Source organism: Aethalodelphis obliquidens, unplaced genomic scaffold, assembly GCF_003676395.1.
Source record: "Aethalodelphis obliquidens isolate GAN/ISIS:26980383/991018 unplaced genomic scaffold, ASM367639v1 scaffold5, whole genome shotgun sequence".
Classification (NCBI taxonomy): Eukaryota; Metazoa; Chordata; class Mammalia; order Artiodactyla; family Delphinidae; genus Aethalodelphis; species Aethalodelphis obliquidens.
Genome location: NW_020837949.1, coordinates 68,579,754 through 68,600,592, shown reverse-complemented (window position 1 = coordinate 68,600,592; position 20,839 = coordinate 68,579,754). Strand labels below are relative to the sequence as shown.

At 39.1% G+C, this 20,839-nt stretch overlaps 1 protein-coding gene across 2 annotated transcripts in view; it reads left to right on the top strand.

Moving 5' to 3' along the window:
• The window catches only part of CRPPA (CDP-L-ribitol pyrophosphorylase A), a 303,329-nt gene that overhangs the window by 76,618 nt on the left and 205,872 nt on the right, over positions 1-20,839 (top strand). The window contains exon 4 of one of the 2 annotated variants that reach the window (XM_027102578.1): positions 18,286-18,390. The exons of the other annotated variant lie outside the window; for it this stretch is intronic. Within the exon in view, the coding sequence (XP_026958379.1) occupies positions 18,286-18,390 (105 nt within the window). The remainder of the gene's footprint in view (positions 1-18,285; positions 18,391-20,839) is intronic. 2 annotated transcript variants of the gene reach the window in all.

Here is a 20,839-nt window from a genome sequence, read left to right as displayed (position 1 = left end):
AGATTCCTAGGAATAGTTGGAGCTTTTCTAAGTCCCCTGTGGACATCTCATTTTCCAGCTTTTCCTTTTAATTGTTTGGTCAGCTTATTTTCAATTGTTAAAACCACATTAGGCAGCTGCACTAATAAACAGTTAGCATTGATAGTATGTAGCTAATGCTCCCAGGGAAACACTGCATTGGAAAGCTCTGACTCAAGTCAAATAAAGACAAACCTTTGGATTTGGACTTTTCAGGGAACTTTTGGACAGGTCAAGTTATGGCAGTTACCTGGGAATTGGGATTTGAGAAGCTCCAGCCTTGTTTTACCTTATCCAGGGGCTGCCAGGCTTCTGGTTTTCATTGTGGTTGTAGGCAGTTGGTTTTCAGGGCTGTCATGCTCAGAAGAGAATGTGTGGCAGAAACAGAGTAAATTAAAATTCTACAACATTAACTATTTTTACCAAGATTTAGTGCTATATGTTTGAACAATTCCACAGATCGTCACATGCCTTTGTTTACTTTGCAGAGTTCTTAGAAAGCTGATTTTCATAATATCTGCCAATGTTGTTGTTATGGAAGAAAGCATTTTTGGAATACTTAGCTCTTTTTGCTTAGTCCCCTCAACAAGTAACTTATTATTATTTTTTGGCTGTGTTGCGCAGCATGTGGGATCTTAGTTCCCGACCAGGGATCGAACCCATGACCCTTGCAGTGGAAGCACAGAGTCTTAACCACTGGACCGCCAGGGGAGTCCCAACAAGTAATTTGATTACTTGATTTTTCACATGATTTTTGTAAGTCAGTTACTCCTGAGTTTAGGAGTATTAATGTCAGATATGAAAGAACCAAATATGCAAAAGTTGATACTATGTATACTATTTATATACATGTTATATCCACCATGTTATTTTAAATTATATTTTAGTACTAAATAAATATCTTCTAAATGTCTTGTTCTTTAAATTGGAAATATCTTTCTCTAAAATGTGCTTGTGTCTGCTTTGATGTTTTAATTACAATTAAGTAGATATGCTAAATTAGCAGATCAGGCATATTTTCTCCTATTAGACTAGTCTCCTGTTAGACTACTAGTAGTAGACTAGTAATTTCCACATTAGATAGAATTAGTGGCTTAATGCCCTTTGTGATTAAATAGGCAAAGTATTTAAGCTTTTACTTAAGAGATGTTTCTGGAAACAAGAATATCAGTGTCTAATACAAAGCACATGCCTACACTGAACTAGTGAGTTGAAACTCAATTCTTAGGGTATATAATCAAAATCTCACTTGTTGTTAAATACAGGCTCATTATTAATATATAGATGCTATGGTTGGCATGAAACCAGTCGTTAGACTTTTCTGAAAGAGGTGCTGTGTGTGTGTGTGTGTGTGTGTGTGTGTGTGTGTGTGAGAGAGAGAGAGAGAGGAAAAGAGGAAGGAAGTGAGGGGACAGAGGGAGACTAAAAAGGATGAGAAAGAAATAGATACAGAGATGAGGGCGGGAGGAGAGGAGAAATAGAGAAAGAGAAAAAGAGAAACAAAGACAAAAGAAAACAGAGGGAGAGACAATAGAAGAGGGACATAGACTGTGAGCATATTCTTGGAAAAGTTGAAGTAGGAAGGGTTAAATCATAATTTTTCAAGCTGTGTTCCATGGAACATTGTTCTTGAAGAGAGTACGTTTTGGAAAAAGATCTCTTGGTGAAATATACTTGGGAAATGCTAGACATGATATTCCCCATTCGAATATTCAAAATGCATATTAGTAAACTAAAGCCTCTGAAATGGAAGTTGCTGAACTATGTTGAAGTTAGCATTTCCTGAACTTATTTGCATAAGGAACATTTGCTGTGGATCACAGCTAATAACACTGAGAAAATAGTGTACTTCTGCACAAAACTGATGGACTTGGAGACAATTTTCATGTATTTTAACTTTTCAGTTACAGCTAAAGGGGAGATAAGGGCAAGTGAGGAGCAGTGGCAAGAAAAGGTGAAGGCAATCTTGTTTTACGTATTTTTCTGGGGAATAGAAATCTACTTATTTTTGCTAAGCTGTATCATGAAAATAGTGTGGGTAATAATGAGGCTTTTAAAAATTGACAAAATTTAAAAATTCCTATTTGTGCCATAGAACTTTAAGAATGCAATGAATTGGTTCTTATTGCTTTGCAGAATTCCTGACATATGGTAGTTGTTAGTTTGTGGGTATGTGTGTAATGGATGAGTGCATTTTATTGTGATCTTTAAGATGTTACAGTTTCATGGAATTTATTACTTAAAGAAAGCTAGAAATAAATGAAAGTTATTTTCAGCTTCTGATCCTCGATGACTGAGCTTTACCTTTTCTAGATTGGTAAATTGAGGGAAAGCTATTGAAAACTGCTGAAACAAGCAGGTACATTTGCTGGTTTAACCTGATCTAAAAATCCCTCAGAGTTGAATGCAGTATTTCTTTTACTTGTGGCTAACTAATATCATGGTTTCTAGGAAGTTGTCCTTTTTATGTCCTTTGCAACCACAGGAGAATTAGATTTTATTTAGGCCTTTTGTTTTTTTTGACTAAAGAGATTCCTTATGAAAGTACATAATTTAGGGCTTAATCTGACTGTGAAATCTTTGGCTTTTTACGAATGCTGGCTTTTTGTGTGTGCATACATGTACTCGTGTGGGATTGTTTATACTATTACTATGAAGTTTACAGTTGAGAAAAAAAGGTTGGTCACAGGATAAGGCAGTATCTCTCAGGAGTTAATTTTTCACATGTATACTTTAATACTTTCAGATTGAAGTCCATGTTCCTTAATCGTTAATCAAATACTATTTGTACATAATCTAAGGACAGTGGAAGACCTGACTACACTCTAAAAGCAATCTTAGATTAAAAATTAGTACAGATGTACTGTTCTCAAGTAATCCAGATGACAGTAGTATATGGTTTCCAGAGCCATATGATTACCACTAAATTTTTGTAAGAATCTGTTTGATACCTCTGGAATATAGTTTTAAAATACACTACTTTTTGATTAAAAATTCCTTTGCATTTTTATCAGGCACAGGTAGAAATGCTAGCAATGAAGTAATGAATAAAATAATACATTCATTATCTCACAGGCTCCTAACTAGTGCCAGTGTTAACTCCATTTTGCATAGGGCCTTAAATAAGTCTGATGTACCTCTTGGACATAATCAGTGATTAAAACTGTATGAAGAAACATCTTCTTTTAAAAGTTGTGCCTTTGGTGAAGTTTCCTGCAGTGGGGTTAAAATCTTTTAATTGTTCCAGTGATTTCACTCCAGCTGCCTAGACAGCCATTGCTAAAGGATCCACTTTTCCTGCTGAGGCCTGAGGTGTGTGCTGTGTTGTGTGGTGGTTAGCAGGCAATCATGTTAAAAACGACCCCAAATTACCACAGGTTCTCCTTCAAAACATAGTAGGAAGTATTCCATTATGAAAACTAGAGGTAGAGTTACTTATCTGTGGCTCTTACAAGCAAAGCAACAACTTAGGAATTGATTTGCAAGAGTTATTATGATTTAATCTAAATGTAGTGCTTTGTAGTGTTTTTAATTTATGGTAAAATTGAAGTAAAACTAGTCTTTTGAATGTGGTCTGCTGCTTAGATTGTTCTGTATTTAATCATCGCATTTGTACAGTGAAACATCCAGGATATTTAAGTTCCTCAGTTAAAAATTAAGTCAGGACTCTCAAATCTTTTAGGAAACTGAATAAAATAATACCAAGGAATAAACAACAGGAGGAGAAACCATTAAAAAAGAAAAACCTCTAAAAGTTAAAAGAAATTAAAAGATGTTCTCTCACCAACGGTTCTACAGTGAGTGGACGTGTCAGTATCATCTTTCTCTACGGTGAAACACATACGACTTTCAAAAATATTAGATAAAATGGAAGTTACAACAGGAAGCCTTTTTAATCTGATTTTTATGGAGAAACTGAGAAAAAAGACGAATCATACGGTTTCTTAGCCTTTGGCAAAGACAGTGTGTGGTGAATATGGCCTGGCATTTTGTTGCAAGTCCATGATGTGGAATATACCAAGGTCAGGTGTGGTGAATTTTCACTTCTGTGCAAGGCAAGGGGAGTGAGTGTTGCACTTTGCACCTTTATTGCTGAACCGAGGAGCTCCCCCTTTTTAGTGCCTCTGTTGATATATCATACGTAGATACTGATATGTGTGCATTGATATGAGTGTATATATTGATATAATTTCTTAATAAGCATACAGTTTTAGGGTAAAAATCACCACTTAAGAACATTTTTAGTGAATTGAATGTACGAAAGAAAAAATATTTCATCCTGGGGAGAGTATATACATCTCTCCAATGGCTATTCCCTTGGAGTTACCGTTTTTCTGTTTGCACAAGATGCACTTTGAAAAAAGTGTTAGGGTGCTTGTTACTTGATACCCTTGAGTGCTGGCCACCTTCCCTTGCTTTTCCCCAAGGCCGAGATATATTTGAATATAATCAGAGTTTGACCTGGAGTGAATTGGAGAACTCCGCATTCTTGGGAAAGGAGAAAGTAAAAGAACTGCTGTTTCTTTTAGGTGATGATTTGAAAGGACGCTACAAAATATTTTGATTCTTTTAGGAAAAACAGAAAAAAAAAACATGGTAAAAGTGAACTGGAATGTCTTATTCAAGGTGCTAATTTTCATTTTATTCTAACCTGGAAAGACATCAATTTTCAAACTTCTAGTTTTTCTTGGACATTGCAGCAAGGCAACTAGAAATGGTTCCTGGTGGGGCAAATATGGCATGTTTGTGATTTGATAGTTTTTAGACACTGGATAAAATTGGTCCTAAATTGGTCCTATTTGGAATTGTACCAGGGAGGAAGCTTGTTCTATCTTGTTGCTGTGCATTTGAATGATCAAGAGATAGCTTCTTGTGTTCAGTATATTCTGCCTGAGATCTTTCACAAGCGTTGTACTTTCTGGGGAAGAAAATTACACAATTTAACAAACTAAAGATTTGGCAAGAATTATTTAGGTATGTTTTGAATCTTTTTCTTAACCTTAACACATACATAACTGATTAACATAGATTTAACATAGATTAATTACTTTTTTCGGGATTACTGCTTCAGCTTTTTTGTGGTCCCAATGCGTACAAATTAAGGTAATTTTAACTCATAATGGACTTGATGGCTATTAAGTCTTTTTTTTTTTTTTTTTTTTGCGTTATGTGGGCCTCTCACTGTCGTGGCCTCTCTCGTTGCGGAGCACAGGCTCCGGACATGCTGGCTCAGCGGCCATGGCTTATGGGCCTAGCCGCTCTGCGGCATGTGGGATCTTCCTGGACCAGGGCACGAACCCGTGTCCCCTGCATCGGCAGGTGGACTCTCAACCACTGCGCCACCAGGGAAGCCCTATTAAGTCTTCTAATGTGAGGATTCCCTAGAGAATAAGACCTCTGTGTTAGGCTTTGTAGGACAGGTGATCTATCCTGATCCCAGGACATCCAGATTTTAAGAGGGATTTCCTTCTTTGATATCTACATGTCTTTCCTACTCTTGATATTTTCACGATGAAAACTAATCAGAGCTGTTTCTTTTCCTGTAATTTTTTTTTGTTTTTGGTAGTTCATCTAGGCCTTTCTATGTTGGATGTCTGTTTAATATCACGATAATCCTTTTGGAAAGAGAATGTGCTTTTGCTTACATTGAATAGCAGGGAATAAATGTCAACACTCAGGAAATAATTATTAATTTGGGAGGGAATGCAGTTCTTTCAGAGGACTGAGAGCTGGGGTTGGGTATGAGTCCTACGTTTTGTCCTTTGTACTATCACCGAAATTTCTTTTTTCTTTGTTTTTCTTAAAACATATCCCAATCTTATGAAAAGGTGTTACTGCACTATGCTTTTTGAGTATAAAGACTAAATTTTTTCACAGTAGTTTATGGACAGACTATCACTTACCTATTATATTGCCAAGTTCATTATATGTTCCTAAAACATGGTTCAAAAAGGAGTGCCATTTCTTTCGACGTTGGTTGTATGGTCGATATATTCCATTGTACAAGTTTACTTTAAGGTTAAAAATGGAATTTTTTGAATGTTCAGTGCATGGGAGAAGAGTCTACCTGTGTTGATACTAATGAGCTAAGACTCTGGAGACTTCAAATATGCTGTGACAGGGGTACCCAGGTAGCATTCTTGCAGAGAATAATCAGCCTTGTCATTTTGGTTTGGAAAAGATTTTTGGATAATTCGCCATATTTATGAATAATCATCAGTGATGCTGGTAGTTATACAATCTTTCAGAAGGATTTTGAGATAATTGCCTCTATCAGGAACTTTTATTGGTACTGGACCTTTCCACTGTCTATGGAAGTTCCCTGATTAGCTTTTGAGTTTACAAGGAAGAGAGATTAAAAGTTGCCCAAGAAAGACATGTAAGTTATTAGAAAAAGAGAATTCATTGGTAACTGGTAAGCTGTTGAGACCTGAGTTAACTTCTAGGGGTTTTGCTGCCTTATGATTAATCCATTTTTTTCACCTCATCTTCTAAATTTATGATTTCTGTTTTTCTGTGACTTCAGATTTAGTTTCCACAACCCTCGCGCTCCAAGAGGAGTGCATGCCATAGTAGATTTGACTTCCTTTCTCAACTGGCAAATTCTTTCCTCATGTCCTAGTGCAAACTTTGGGCATATAGAGCCTTCATCAGCCCGTTCACCCAGATCATAAGCTACTGATCATCTGTTGGACTGGCTGCTCTAGAGATAGGTCCTCACCGATAGACCAGTCAGCAGAACCTATGGAGTGGGGTTGGGAAGGAATGGTATGACAGGAAAATAAAACAAGGTTGATGCTTTCTTAGCAGGGATTGTAGATTGGGTATTTTCTTTCCCAAAAAGGGGTGGGGGGTGGGGAGGGCATGGCCAGCACCCAATATTGTTTAAAAGATTCAAGTACAATATCTCATCGATATCTTAATTATTGGAACAGGAGCAGATAAATTTGGGCAAAGTTGGAAAACCTCACATTGTTTCTGACACTTTGCCTGTTGTGATAAAAATGAGAAGGATGAAATTAAAATTCTGTCTTTTATAACTCAGTTGTTACATTATTGGATGGATTACATAAGGATAATGAGGATAGTGATTGTGTATAGAAGAGTGTTCATTTTCCCTAGGCCTTGTTAGTGGTGCACCATCTATTTGCCTCCATCTGTACTAGAGGTGGCAAGGGCCATTGTAATTCATTTTGAACACAGGATCTAAGTACAGCAAAGGCTGGTGCACAGAGTGAGGTGTAATGGCACAGAGGAGTTGGGGTTTGCCAGTGGCATGCTCTGCTGGTCCATGCTGGAATCTATAGAATACGTAGAAAAGGAGCAGAAACGTGACCAACCGCTTGGGCTGTGTTTTCCCTCACATGGTCTATACTTGTTGATGACAAATGGAATGATCGCCATTCCATGTTGCTAAGGAAATCTATTAAGTTTCTCAGAATAGAATGTTACCTATTACAGAAATATTTCAATCCAGGTGTTCCTGGCTGACTTCCCAGTGTCCCCAGACAGTCCTACTAAATAGATGCTCACTGGTCTGTAACTGGTTTCATCCTGCCCAGAGACCACAGCCTAGCTCTCTGATGGTGAGGGAGGGACATGCAGGCCTTAGTTCAGGCTCTCATCAATAAGTGTGTGTGTGTGTGTGCGCGCGCGCACGCGCACGTGTGTGCACACTCGCGTGCACGCGCATGTGTTGTGCTTTGGGGCAGCTCTGCTTTGTACTGTGGGTGTACATTGGCTGGACAGCTCTGCTCCATTCTTTCACCTTGGTTTGACCAGCAGTCTATCCAGGCATGTTCTCATGGAGATGGCAGGTATAAAAGGGTGGAAACACACAAAGTTTCTTAAAGCCTAGATCTGCCACTGGCACACTGTCATTGCTGCCTTCTATGGGGCCAAATTTGTAGTCTTTTGTGTCTGGCTTCTAAGGCTAAAGCATAATGATTGCGAGATTCATCCATGTTGTTGCACATGTCAGTCTGTTGTTCTGTTTTATTGCTGAATAGCTTGTCACTGTTAGTTTTAGCCTCAGTGGCCTAGTATTCAGGCAAATTTAATTCCTGTTCTCTTAGCTCTGACTTTTCATGATTGAAGGATGTAGGCTAGGCTGTAGAGAAGAGTTTTTAGGAGCCACAGAGTTTCATAGAAAACCTAGAAACAGAGTTTCACAGTGTTTAAGTCAACAGTTGATGCTCGGGGAACTAGATTGTAAAGTGAGACTCAGAAGAAACATTTGAAAATATCATGTGAAATATGAGAACCAGGGAGAAGGCTGAAGGTACTAAAATTAGTGTAAGGAATGGGCCAGCAGGAGGCTATTGGACAAGTTGTTGAGACGGCGGGATAATTTTAAAACCGTAGTTTTGGTCTTGAGATAATGAGATAATGTTTGGAGTTTAAAGCAGATTGTTACAGTTTTAAGTGTTGCACTGAACTCAGGTTAAATTTTGTGCAACTTGTATCATTGAAGAAAAAGTAGAACTGATGTCATGAAGTCATCGGTGCTTCTCTTCATTTCCCACAGCCTGTGAACATACAGATTTAACTTTGATCTCTTTGTGTTGTATTTGCTTGTATATCTTCCCCAGCCTCATTCATCCTTCTCGGTGCTTAGAGAAGGATGCCTGGCAACTTTTCCATAAATATTTGCTTGGTATCTCGATAGGTACTCCTCAAGTTTTTTGATCATTCTTTTTCATGTTTCTCTCATAAATGTTGGACGTATTTACAGCTTCTTATGAGTATTCCTGCTAGATGTTCTATAGGGAACTTAAACTGATGCCATGAATCTAACCAATGGAACTGTTCCCTTTTTCTGTACCTTCCAACTGGGGTAATAATGTCACCAACCCTGCTGATGCTGAAATAGCTTCTGGCTCTGGGCCCTCCCTTCTCTGTTTCCTGGATTTATTTCAGATCCTCATGATCCCTTTTTTCTTTTTTTTTTTTTTTTTTTTTGCGGTATGCGGGCCTCTCACTGTTGTGGCCTCTCCCGTTGTGGAGCACAGGCTCCGGACGCACAGGCTCAGCGGCCATGGCTCACGGGCCCAGCCGCTCTGCGGCTTGTGGGATCTTCCCGGACCGGGGCACGAACCCGTGTCCCCTGCATCGGCAGGCGGACTCTCAACCACTGTGCCACCAGGGAAGCCCCCTCATAATCTCTTGATGAGATTACAATAGCAGTCTTCTAACACAGGGACCAGTTTCGTGGAAGACAACTTTTCCACGGTCGGGGTTTGGGGAGGGATGGTTCAGGCTGTAATGAGAGCGATGGGGAGCGGCAGATGAGGCTTTGTTGGCTCGCCCGCTGCTCACCTCCTGCTGTGCGGCTCGGTTCCTAACAGGCCTTGGACCGCTATCCTTCCGAGGCCTGGGGTTTGGGGACCCCTGTTCTAACAGTTTTCTCTGCATGAATTTAAAGTTACCTTATCTCTGCGGCTGGGTATTGATCCAGTTTTCCCCTTAGTTGTTGACCCTGGGGCTGGACAATGCATGTGTGATATGTCTGCTCAGTGGGTTTCTGGGCATTATCTCAATTCCTTAATTTTATTTGCAAACTTCGATCAGTTTACTTTTTCAAAGAAGATACATAAGAGTAAAATATTCAGTGAACCTCTTAGTTTTTAATAGTGCTTGACAGTATTTGATTGTGAAGCTGAAAAGAAATAGTTAAAAACAGTTATACAATTACCAGTGAAATTTACTTTTCCATGTTAGTTTTCCCTCTAATTATCTGGATGCAGAAAAGAAGTATCATCTTCTAGGTAATGTTTAACTGATGCATGTGGGTGGTGTTTGCCTATAAGTTCATAGTGGCTTTTGGTTGGGTAGAGCTGATAAAAATGTGAATAAACTGACAGTTTTTTGTTTTAACTGATAAGTGTTTGAAAGCCATTTGTCAATGTAATTCTGTATAAACTCTTCTAAAAATTGGTACTCGTAGAAATCTTGTCCTTAGCCAGGTCATTTGTAATTTGTTTCCTGAAGAGTGATGATTGCATTTATGTTATCAGCCTCATATGGACTTAGTCTGAGGTTGTTTATTTACTCATAAAATGATTGGATATATTGTAAGAACAAAGCTTCTTGGACAACTGTCTCTCCTGCAATTCTCAAATACATTGCATAATTCAAACCATGTAAATGTATGCAAAATGCTTCAAGTTTGATTTTCAGATGATAAATTGAATGCAGGTGTTCATTGTTTACCTCATTGTAAGATAGCCTATTTTGTTTCTACTTGAAACGTTCTGAGTATGGTTCTGTAACTGCAGAGTGAGAAACCTGTGCATGCATGCCTTTGATTTAGTTTTTCTCTAATGTGTATATTCTTTGTTGGGCAAACTTCCCAGGCTGCTTTGCAGAACTAATACTGTGAGTGATGTTAAAGCTGGAAAAATAGATATGTAATCGGATTATTTGTAACCATGGACCATTATATGATTACCATAAAACAATAGTTCCTCACTTTTTTTGTGTTATAAAAGCTCTGACACTTGTAGAATCCCTTCCCAGAAAAATAACTGCATTATACACACAATATTATTTTCAGAGGTTTTTCCAGTCCCTCTGAGTCCTATTCACTCACCTCATGTTAAGAACTCTGCTACATTTTAATGTGTTGTTTATGGGAATATAAACTGAAGCCACCTTTGTGGATGACAATTTGGAATTACTTACCTGTTTCTGGGTAAAGATAACCAACTGAACATGTATCTAGTTTTGTTCACTACTCAAACCTCACTAAATCCACTTAGCAAGGGATTAAAACCAACATGAACCCACGGAAATAAGGAGAATGAGAGGTGGTGATGGCAAACAAATAAATAACCAGAAAACAGGTGAATAAGTAGTAACTGATGCAGTCGATCTGAGAAGGCTGAATTATAAGAGAGTTGTAGGGAAAGCTAAGAAGTAAAATTGACTACAATAGAATTCCCCAAAAGTTCAGGTAGCACCGGATACTCCTAGAACTGAGTGAAGGGGGACAAAATAAGGAGGCTTTGCCGGAACATATTTTAAAAATCGTCTGATCTCTAAATCACCTTCTCTACTCTATGATTTCCCCCCCCACCACCACCACAGAGACAGGTGGGGGTGAAATGCTTCCTCCATCTGGGGAGAAAACTGGGTGCAGTTGAGGGAAGGAGTGCCTTGCCCCAAACGGTGACTAACAGACCATGTGCACATTGCCTGCCCAATGTGAGAAGCCCATGGTCTCTTCTCCCACTCAGCAGCCAACATCCTGGCGGCTTGGCTTTCTGTCTTGGGTGGAGATTGGAAGTGTTTTGAGTAATATGTCTAGTCGAAGAAGACAGACCTAAGAGTACTAACCTCAGAGGTTCCCCATCTCCGTATAGTGAAGCTCACCGTTCACAAACCCCACCCCTGCACTCATTGCTTAATAGCTTTTTAATCTTCCACTCTTAAATATAAGCTGACAAGTTTACCATCCCACGTGAAGAATGCACTTTACTGTGGAAGATAGAGACCAAAACAAACAGAAAAGCCTAATATGAGGAAGCAGTGAATATGTAGAGAAAGGAAAACTTTTTTTTTTTTTTTTTTTTTTTTTGCCATACGCGGGCCTCTCACTGTTGTGGCCTCTCCTGTTGCGGAGCACAGGCTCCGGACGCGCAGGCTCAGCGGCCACGGCTCACGGGTCCAGCCGCTCCGCGGCATGTGGGATCCTCCCGGACCGGGGCACGAAGCCGTGTCCCCTGCATCGGCAGGTGGACTCTCAACCACTGCGCCACCAGGGAAGCCCGAGAAAGGAAAACTTTTAAAAATATCATTACAGAGATAAAAGTTCATTGCCAACATGAATTAAGATCAGAATGCTCAAAAAAAAAAAAAAGTTCAGAGGATAAAAAAGATCTGGGGTTAAAAATAAATCTGAGGAACTTCCCCATAAAGGATAAAAAGATGGCATATCGGAAAGAAAAGAAAATTAGAAGTCCAATCAAATAAAATCAATATTCAATAACAAAACTTTCTGAAAGAGAAAATTGAGAGAAGGAAATATCAAAGAAATAATGCAGCAAAAAGTGTTTTTAAAGCTTACCTCTTATATTCCCTTTCTCAGAAAGCTATTAGAGGATGTGTTCCACAGAAAGGAGAGTGTCATTCAAAAAGATTACATGGGATATTGGAGATTCATGATAGGAGAAAGATGAAGAGTATCCCCAGGATCATGGTATAGGGCATTCTCAGGATGATAGCTGTGTGTCACTGTCAGAGGACAACAACCAGTCCATGTTGAAAAAGGTCAGAAGACTTCAAAAGTGACTTCTTCAGGGATATAAAGTTGGTGAAATGCCTTATGTGTGTGAATATCTTGAGAGTAGATCTAGACAAATAGCTGTTTGCTGTTGAATGAGTCATAGGTATGTAGAAAACCAAACACTTGAAACAAAAGAGAAGTTCTAATTCCAGGAAAAACAAAGACTTGTGCAGGAAAGGAATTATAATATATAACCTAGCTATGAGTAATGTTTACATAGTCAGTAATGTAGACACACATTGATTTAACCAAAATTAGGATATTGAAGGCATGGGGAATGGGAATTGTTGGTGTGTATTGTGGTGATGTTGGGAGGAGAGAAGACAAAGTTCTTCCATATATGATGGCCAACTCAGAAAATAAAGAGGCAGCATTACAAGTATGTTATTTAGAGAGATGGTGTGACGGTAAACTATTTAATTGCAATTGCTCAGGCCTGACAGTGTTCTGCTTTTGTACCCTTACTATGGCCTCCTGGTAAGTGAAGTATATTTCTCTGCTCCTTGATTCTGGATTTGGTCTCTTAACTTGCTTTGGGATTTTAGCAGATGTGATATAGGCAGAGGCATAAATGTGCTTGTGCTGTTGGGCTTGCCCTTTGGTGCATCTGTTGCCTTAAGGAAGGCATACTCTCGTGGCTGCCCCTCCATTGTGGCCTGCAGTGTGAGACCCACAGATCAGAACTGCCACAGCCAACCTACAGTCCTGCAGCTTTAGAGCACAGTCATCTCGGCTGTCCCACAGCCGTGCATGAGAAAGAAGTGTATTGCTATGTGCCACTGAGATCATATGTACATTTGTTACTCACTGATAGTTGACTGCTACACATGGAAATGAATGTTAGAAGAGTCAATTGAAAGAAGGAAAAATGATCGCCTCTGGAGAAGACAAAGTAGGGTGAAGGGGGTGAGGTTGACTTTTTCATAACAAATCTTATAGAGATATTTGTTTCTTTGAACTATGTAGTTTGATAACTGAAATGTATGAACTAAAAATTTAGAAAATAGAATAGATGACATGATTTTGTAGTTGGAGTTTATAAAGGAAATCTAGCGGATGGACAAGAGATCAAAGCAGTTGGGGTGCTAGTAATGACATTTTTCATGCCTTCCACCATAGTCTCTTGGTTGATGAAGGGCAGTCTAAGAAAGCGAACATTTCCTAATCAAGAGCAAATAGAGGTTTTATAGGATTGGGTGCCTCATTCAGGGAAAAGGGCAACTTCATTGTGAGAGGAGAGTAAGAGAAATGATGGTTAGATCTTCCAGTCAGACTGGATTATGGAATGAAAAGTTTCAGAGGAGTCACAGATAAAGGTAAACATCAAGTTCCCCAAAACAGAAATTAGTTGTTCAAGTGAAGATAAATGTCAAGGAAATGGCTAGAGTATTTAAAGTTTGTGCACATGGACCTTGAATTCAGCTAGTATAATGTCAGTAATTGGAGTAAAAAGGAAGACTGATCCCATGTGCCTGAAACTGCAGAGCCTATGAAGTAGTGAGAAATGATAGTGTTATGAAGGTTGGAACATTGTCCAGATGGCCCGCATTTTGGAAGGAAAGAGTGTTTTGCATGGAAGAAGAGCAGTAGGGATCTGGAATGTTAATCCTGCCTTCGTACCCTGCCTTTGAACCACTTACTAGTGATGGTTGGGAAAAGCAGTAGAAACCAGTTGAGGATGCTGGTGAGCAATAGGTATTCCTTCAAATATAGGAGGTGAAGAGCCTATTAGGTAATGAGTTGGAGTGAACTGAAGCATAACAGAGGATGGTACAGGAGAAAGGGCTGGGCAGGAGGTTAACTATAGGGTGATGGTCCACGGAGACTGACTGAACAGTGTGAGAGGTGTATCATAAACTATTTATTTGATGTTAGTCACTTAACCGCTATGTAGAGAAGACAGGAAAACAATATACACATAACAAAAAAGCTTCAACTGGGCTTCCCTTGTGGCGCAGTGGTTGAGAGTCCGCCTGCCGATGCAGGGGACACAGGTTCGTGCCCCGGTCTGGGAAGGTCCCACATGCCGCGGAGCGGCTGGGCCCGTGAGCCATGGCCGCTGAGCCTGCGCATTCGGAGCCTGTGCTCCACAACGGGAGAGGTCACAACAGTGAGAGGCCCGCGTACCAAGAAAAAAAAAAAAAAAAAATTAATTAAAAAAAAAGTAACTTCAACTATGTGTGATTTACAGAACAAATCAAAACGGGAAGAGAATATCCATGTTTGTAATTGTCAAAATTGAGAATAATATACTTTAAAACTTTGTTCATCTTCTACCTTTATTCTTCCAATTTCACTGCTAATTTTTCTTCCATTTTTCTTAATGCAAACTAGGTGTAAGGGAAAGTAGAAGGAGAAGGTTGTACACATTTTCAGAGCTACCCACACTACAGAGAAAATAGAACTCTACACAACCATTACATATTACTGAATAGCTTCTGGCAGCTTTTTTTTTTTTTTTTTGTGGTACGCGTGCCTCTCACTGTTGTGGCCTCTCCCGTTACGGAGCACAGGCTCCGGACGTGCAGGCTCAGCGGCCATGGCTCACGGGCCCAGCCGCTCCGCGGCATGTGGGATCTTCCCGGACCGGGGCACGAACCCGTGTCGTCTGCATCGGCAGGCGGACTCTCAACCACTGTGCCACCAGGGAAGCCCTGTTTGTCTGTTCTTTAATTCTCGGTCTTCGTTAAACATTTCTTGCATCTTCTTGATGTTTGACTCCATTATTTTTCCGAGGTCCTGGATCGTCTTCACTATCATTCTGAATTTTTTTTCTGGAAGGTTGCCTATCTCCACTTTATTTAGTTGTTTTTTTGGGGTTTTATTTTGTTCCTTCATCTGGTACATAGCCATCTGCCTTTTCATCTTGTCTGTCTTTCTGTGAATGTGGTTTTTGTTCCACAGGCTGCAGGATTGTAGTTCTTCTTGCTTCTGCTGTCTGCCCTCTGGTGGATGAGGCTATCCAAGAGGCTTGTGTAAGTTTCCTTGGCAGGCGGTTTCTTAACCAATGTACCAGCAGGGAAGTCCCTGATTTTTTTTTTTTTTTTTTTTTTTAACATATTGGACTTTGTGGTTGAGTCATCTATTATCTTTTTCTGTTTTCCACCCTTCTAACTATTATCCTCTTAAATATTATCCTTATTTTATGAGTATAGACACTGTTATTCTGGGGTTATTAAGTCTTTATTAACTGTATAGTTTCTAGCTCCTACGAAATACTTTACTTTTTGCCTTTTTCACCTTATCTTTCATTTTAGTTTTACCTTGGGTTTCAGTTAAATCTGGGTTTTTTGCTCATGTGTGTATGTTGGAGACTGGTTGGACTTGTGGATTTTATAAGTGGGCCTGTTGATTGTGAGGTTCACTGTAAGGTGACTGGGGTTGGTAGTGTCTGTGGGGACCTCTGACAATAGTGTGCTAAGGGCTTCTGCCTGAAGAGAACATTGTTAACACTATTTTGGGCTCCAAGTTTAGGGAGGCAGAGGGTTCTCCACACCTATGTATTTGTGTGTTTTTCATGTGATCAGTGATAGCACTATGGCCCCCATGCTGGATAATGTCGATACTTTGTGTAGTTACACATTAATTAACTTACTTGATTAAAACCTACCATCTTGCTGGGTGATCTATTTTTGTTCCTTTTCTTTCTTTCTGCCTGCCTTTGTATTAATTTCTCATTTTATGATTCCCTCTTATCACTATTGACTTCTTACTCTAAAACATTTGTTCAGTGATTACCTTGAGTTTAAACTCACAGTCACTTTGAAATACTGTTACACCTCTTCATGAGCACCCAGTAACAGGTTGCTGAAGAAGACCCTGCGGGTGGGTATACACTCCTGTTGCGGCTGTGATTCCCAGAGGCTCTACATTCTCCTAGTTTCCTCCACTCAGTGTTTGACAGTTCGTTGGAATTTTTAGGTGATTGCTTCTTACCTGCCTGTATGGCACTCGCTACCTTTTGGGGGGAGGCATGCCTTTTCTTAGATTTAGGGGTACTTGGTCATCCTGTGACCTCAGCTCTGATGTTTTGAGGAAAAGTTCTGCTTTTGGAGTTTGTCTGCTTTTTTCTTTTGTTCTGAAATGAGCATCATTGTCAGCTTTCTGTATCCTAGGCAGAAGTGGAAATCGTCATCCATGTTCTTAAGAAACACATTCAGAATTTAATTAGTCATTAAGCATGCTTTTTTTTTTGAGGTAACTGTAGAAGCAAGGTTTAATGCAAAAAAAATTACCAAAAACCCTGTAAATAGTTGTAATATTAATCTATACAGTGAATAACAGCTTCAGACTATTTCTGCCAGGATGGCTCAGTATCTGTTTCTAGTATATATTTCATAAGTACCTGATCCATCATTTTCCTTATTTCCTGTTGGCTCTGTTGATTGGAATCCTGAAGACTTCATGCAGTTTGTAAGCTGTTGCCATGTTGGCTGGTACATCACGTGAGTGGCAGGAGCACAGCATCAAGTAATTCTCATCCCTGAGATACAAAGGAAGTAGCTGTTCCTGTGGGTTCCTCTTAGTATGCACTTTGTGAGCGCTTTTAAGGCTGTCCATGCATGTGTTCAATATCTTGCATCTGGAAAGAGGCAGGAAAAGGGTTATTGCTAGTCATCTCTGGGATTTAACAGTGTGTTAGGAGAGAACTCTTTTTTTTACTGTAGGTTGGTCTCACTTGCATACTACTAGATGAACCTGTGCAGACGTTGAAAGTAGAATGTAGAGGTTTACCAAAACTTAATGTATTTGAATGTAACAACTGCTGATAATACTATATTAGAGATGAAAATGTTTAATAAATGTCATGTTAGGTAGTATATCAGTATAGAAAGTTTAAGCTGAGACTGTTCTGATTAATTTGGGACTCTGGGTATACTTGATGGTTATATTTTCTTGTACATTAACTTCATAAATCATTAAAATTTGGCATTTTGTAATCTCAAGTACAATAAAGATTGGCAAAGGGTGCTAAATGTCATATTCGTATTTGTTGTCTTCCTGCAGTCTGTCTTATATGGATATGCTCTTTGTAAAATGCAAATCCAGCAGATGTCTGCAACATCTATATCTTTGTTTGGCACTTTTTGCCTGAAGGGTTTCCCTATGCTTGAGTTTTATGCAGTCTTTGGAATGAGATCAGAGACCGTTTCCTCTGATGGGCCTTCCCTGATACCCTCATGTAGAATTAAGTATTTTATCTCCTGGTCTACTTATAAATATTCCTCTATTGCTCCATATCACATTCTGTTATAAAATATTTGGTATGGATCAACCTCCTTTTCTAGACTTGAGTTCCTTGAGGCCACAAAACATGTTTCATTTGTCTTTTTATTCTGGTCCTTAATACAAACCTTGGACTTGATAGGTACTTAGTGACTGTTACTCAGCTGAATTATATTGTGTTGGTCATTTTTGATGGTTCTGCTTAAAATGCTAAAAAATGTTACTTATATTTTACTAAAATCTAATGGGCGTTTAAATTTTTTCTCATAATGAAAGACTGAAATATTGCCATGTTCAGAATCAAAATATATCCTCTAAAAAGGATATGTTGATATTTAAAATACCAATTAATAAGAAAGCGGTATAAATATGAAATAAGGGGTTGGAGTTTTATGGATACCTATATTTGTTAAATCAAGTCTGATACGGTAATCCTTGGTCGTACCTTGAGGCATTTCACAAATGTGTTTGGAAATGTAGTTTTTGAGCAAAGGAAATGAAGTATTATATTTATTTGACACATGAGACTATTCAGGAAGTTAAAAACTCTTCTGATTGCAACATTCCTGTTTTCTATTTGTTTCATTTGGCTTTTAGGGCATGGGGAAGATTAATGTACCTGATTAATCAGTAGCTAATTAAAGAGTTTGCGAGTTTTCTGGGCTCTTTTCCATGTACAGTTGATTATGAAATTAAAAGATTAGTTTATTTAAAATTATATTTCAACTTGTTAATTCTTTTTTCTTCCTACACAGTGTAGTGACTATGACCTGGAATTTGGAACTGAGTGTTTGCATTTGGCTCTAAAATACTGTCACATCAAAGCCAAACTTATAGAAGGATCTCCTGAGCTCTGGAAGGTAAGGGAGTTGGTACTTAGCTCTGTTTTGGTGTGTCATTCCTGAAGACGTATTGTCTACAAGTACAGACAATTTCCAGGTGCTTTAGAAGATAGAGAAGTATAAAAATATTTGGTTTCATATTGAAACAGTATTTCCAGGAATAAAGGTGTGTGTGTATATGCATACATAAAAGGTGTTGAGTCTCACTAGGTTTTCTGAACCATCAAATATGGTATCATTTCTATTGCTCGGTTGCAAGAAAACTCACGCTGGGATAATTTATTCAAACAAATTCCATTTTAGCCAATAAGATTCTTTTATTCACAATTTTTGTGTGTGTTCTTTACATATAATCTTTTACTCTGTAGCCTTACCTTCAACTGGATTGAGAGTGCTACTCTGCTTTCCAAAATAACAACGTTTCCTCACAGGCCTTGGGGTGGTAGCTCCAACTTAACTGGGTTGAAACACATATCTGCCAGTTTTGACCCAGTGGGGTTGGTGGCTAGAACCACTCACCTCCTCCTAAGAGGAACTGTGCTCTTTCCTGTGGTAAGGTTTGACTGCCTTTATGGCAAACTTCTTTCTTTAGGAGGAATGAAGTGGTTGTTGCACGATCATAGTTCAGCTTCCTGTTGCAGCAGGAGTGCTTTACAGCGTGACTCTCCTGTGTTTGATTGGGTAGAAATAGGTTGAATTGAGCAGTGTATTCTGAAATAGAATTGTAGGGTCATATCATAGTTTTGAATAAGTATTGCTGCTTTTGAAATGTTGGATGAAATCTTTATAAAGCATCCCTCTAAATCTGGTTAGAAAACATTCATCCTAATTCTGAGATTATATGAATCTAAAAGCATACTTCCTCATTGACATAAAAAGAAAACAAAAAGCCCTATGTGTTGATTAGGTATTTTGTAAGTCACGTGGTGGGCCTTGCTGCATGCTAAGATTTTCTCATACATACTTAAATTGTTCTAAGATTACAAAATATTGATATGCCTGAATTATTGCCTGGTAGAGTAAATTAATGCAGTCTTATTGCTCTTTTAAGAGTATCCAAATATCATCAACCCAGAAGGCAAACCTTTTATTCATTTTGTTTCTCCTTTTCTATATATGGCTCAGATGGTGATATACATATCAATTGGGAGGATTTTGATAGTAACCAATTAGGTATTTTGTTAAAGATCCTGACCCATGTCACCATAGACCTGCTTGACTTAATTTGCAGACTATGTTGAAAAAAAAAAAAAAGTAAAAATTCAAGACATTTTATTGCTACTAACATGTCAGCACTCTTTGGCCTCATTGCTGATGTTTTAGGCTGTGTGAGTATCTACTTCTTGTGGGTATTCTGAGCCTTCTTTAAACTTGTAAAGTACCCTCAGGTCTGCAGGTGAAAGGAAAGCAGCACACTGCTCTTCTTTGAATTTTACACTCTGTGTTACACAAATGTATTTCAGTATTTTTGAGTGAAATCTCACATTGCAGTGCTTCCACCCGCAATACAGTATCACGGTTTTAGTCCTTACATCTTGGCGCTCTGCTTCCCTTTTATGTGCGACAAATGTCAGGGCACTGAACTGTGGTTGGCCTTTCCAAGTGCTTCTATTCATTCTCCTCCTGAGTCATTTCATAATGCTGTTGCGGGTTGAACTGCATCCCGCCACAGAAGATATGTTCAAGTCCTAGCCCCTGGCACTTGGGAATAAACACTCTTGTTTGAAAAGAGGGTTTGCAGATATAATCAAGTTAAGATGAGGTCAGGTTGGTAAAGAAGAGTCCCTAAATCGGATCTGTAAGAATAGGAGAAAAGATTCACATACAGATAGGTGGAGAATGCCAACGACAATAGAGATAGAAATTGGAGTGATGCATCGACAAGTAAAGGAAAGTGAGGGGTCTCTGGCAACCCCAGGAAACTAGGAAGAGGCGGGGAAGGATTCTTCTCTAAAGCCTTCGGAGTGGGCAGTGGCCCTGCTGATACCTGGATTTCACACTTCTAGCCTCCAGTACGGTGAGAGGATATGTTCCTTTTTGAAGATGTCCAGTTTGTGGTACATTGTTATGTCAGCCCTAGGAAACTAATACACGTGCCAAAGGGTGATATCCTGTTAGGCCCAGAGGGATCATTTTCATAGTATCACTTTCCGAACTGGGCCGGAGTGGGGAAGCCCTGCTCTTAGAATGTTTGAATAATGACGTGCCTTACCAGGGTCTTGGATTCTAAAAGGGCATGTAATGCAGTGAATTGGGCAAAAAGTCTTTCAAATTGCAGTTTTGAGGTCTTTTTAAGGTGTCAAATTTCTTCTGTGATTGAGGGGAAGTTATCTTGAGTGCAAATGATGTAGTTGTTTCAGGTTCCCTATTTCCCTCTTCTGCCTCCTGTCTCATCATCCTCTACCTTTAAAAAATATTTTTGATATTTACTGGCTGTTCGTTTAGCCCTATTTAGCTTTTTGATGAT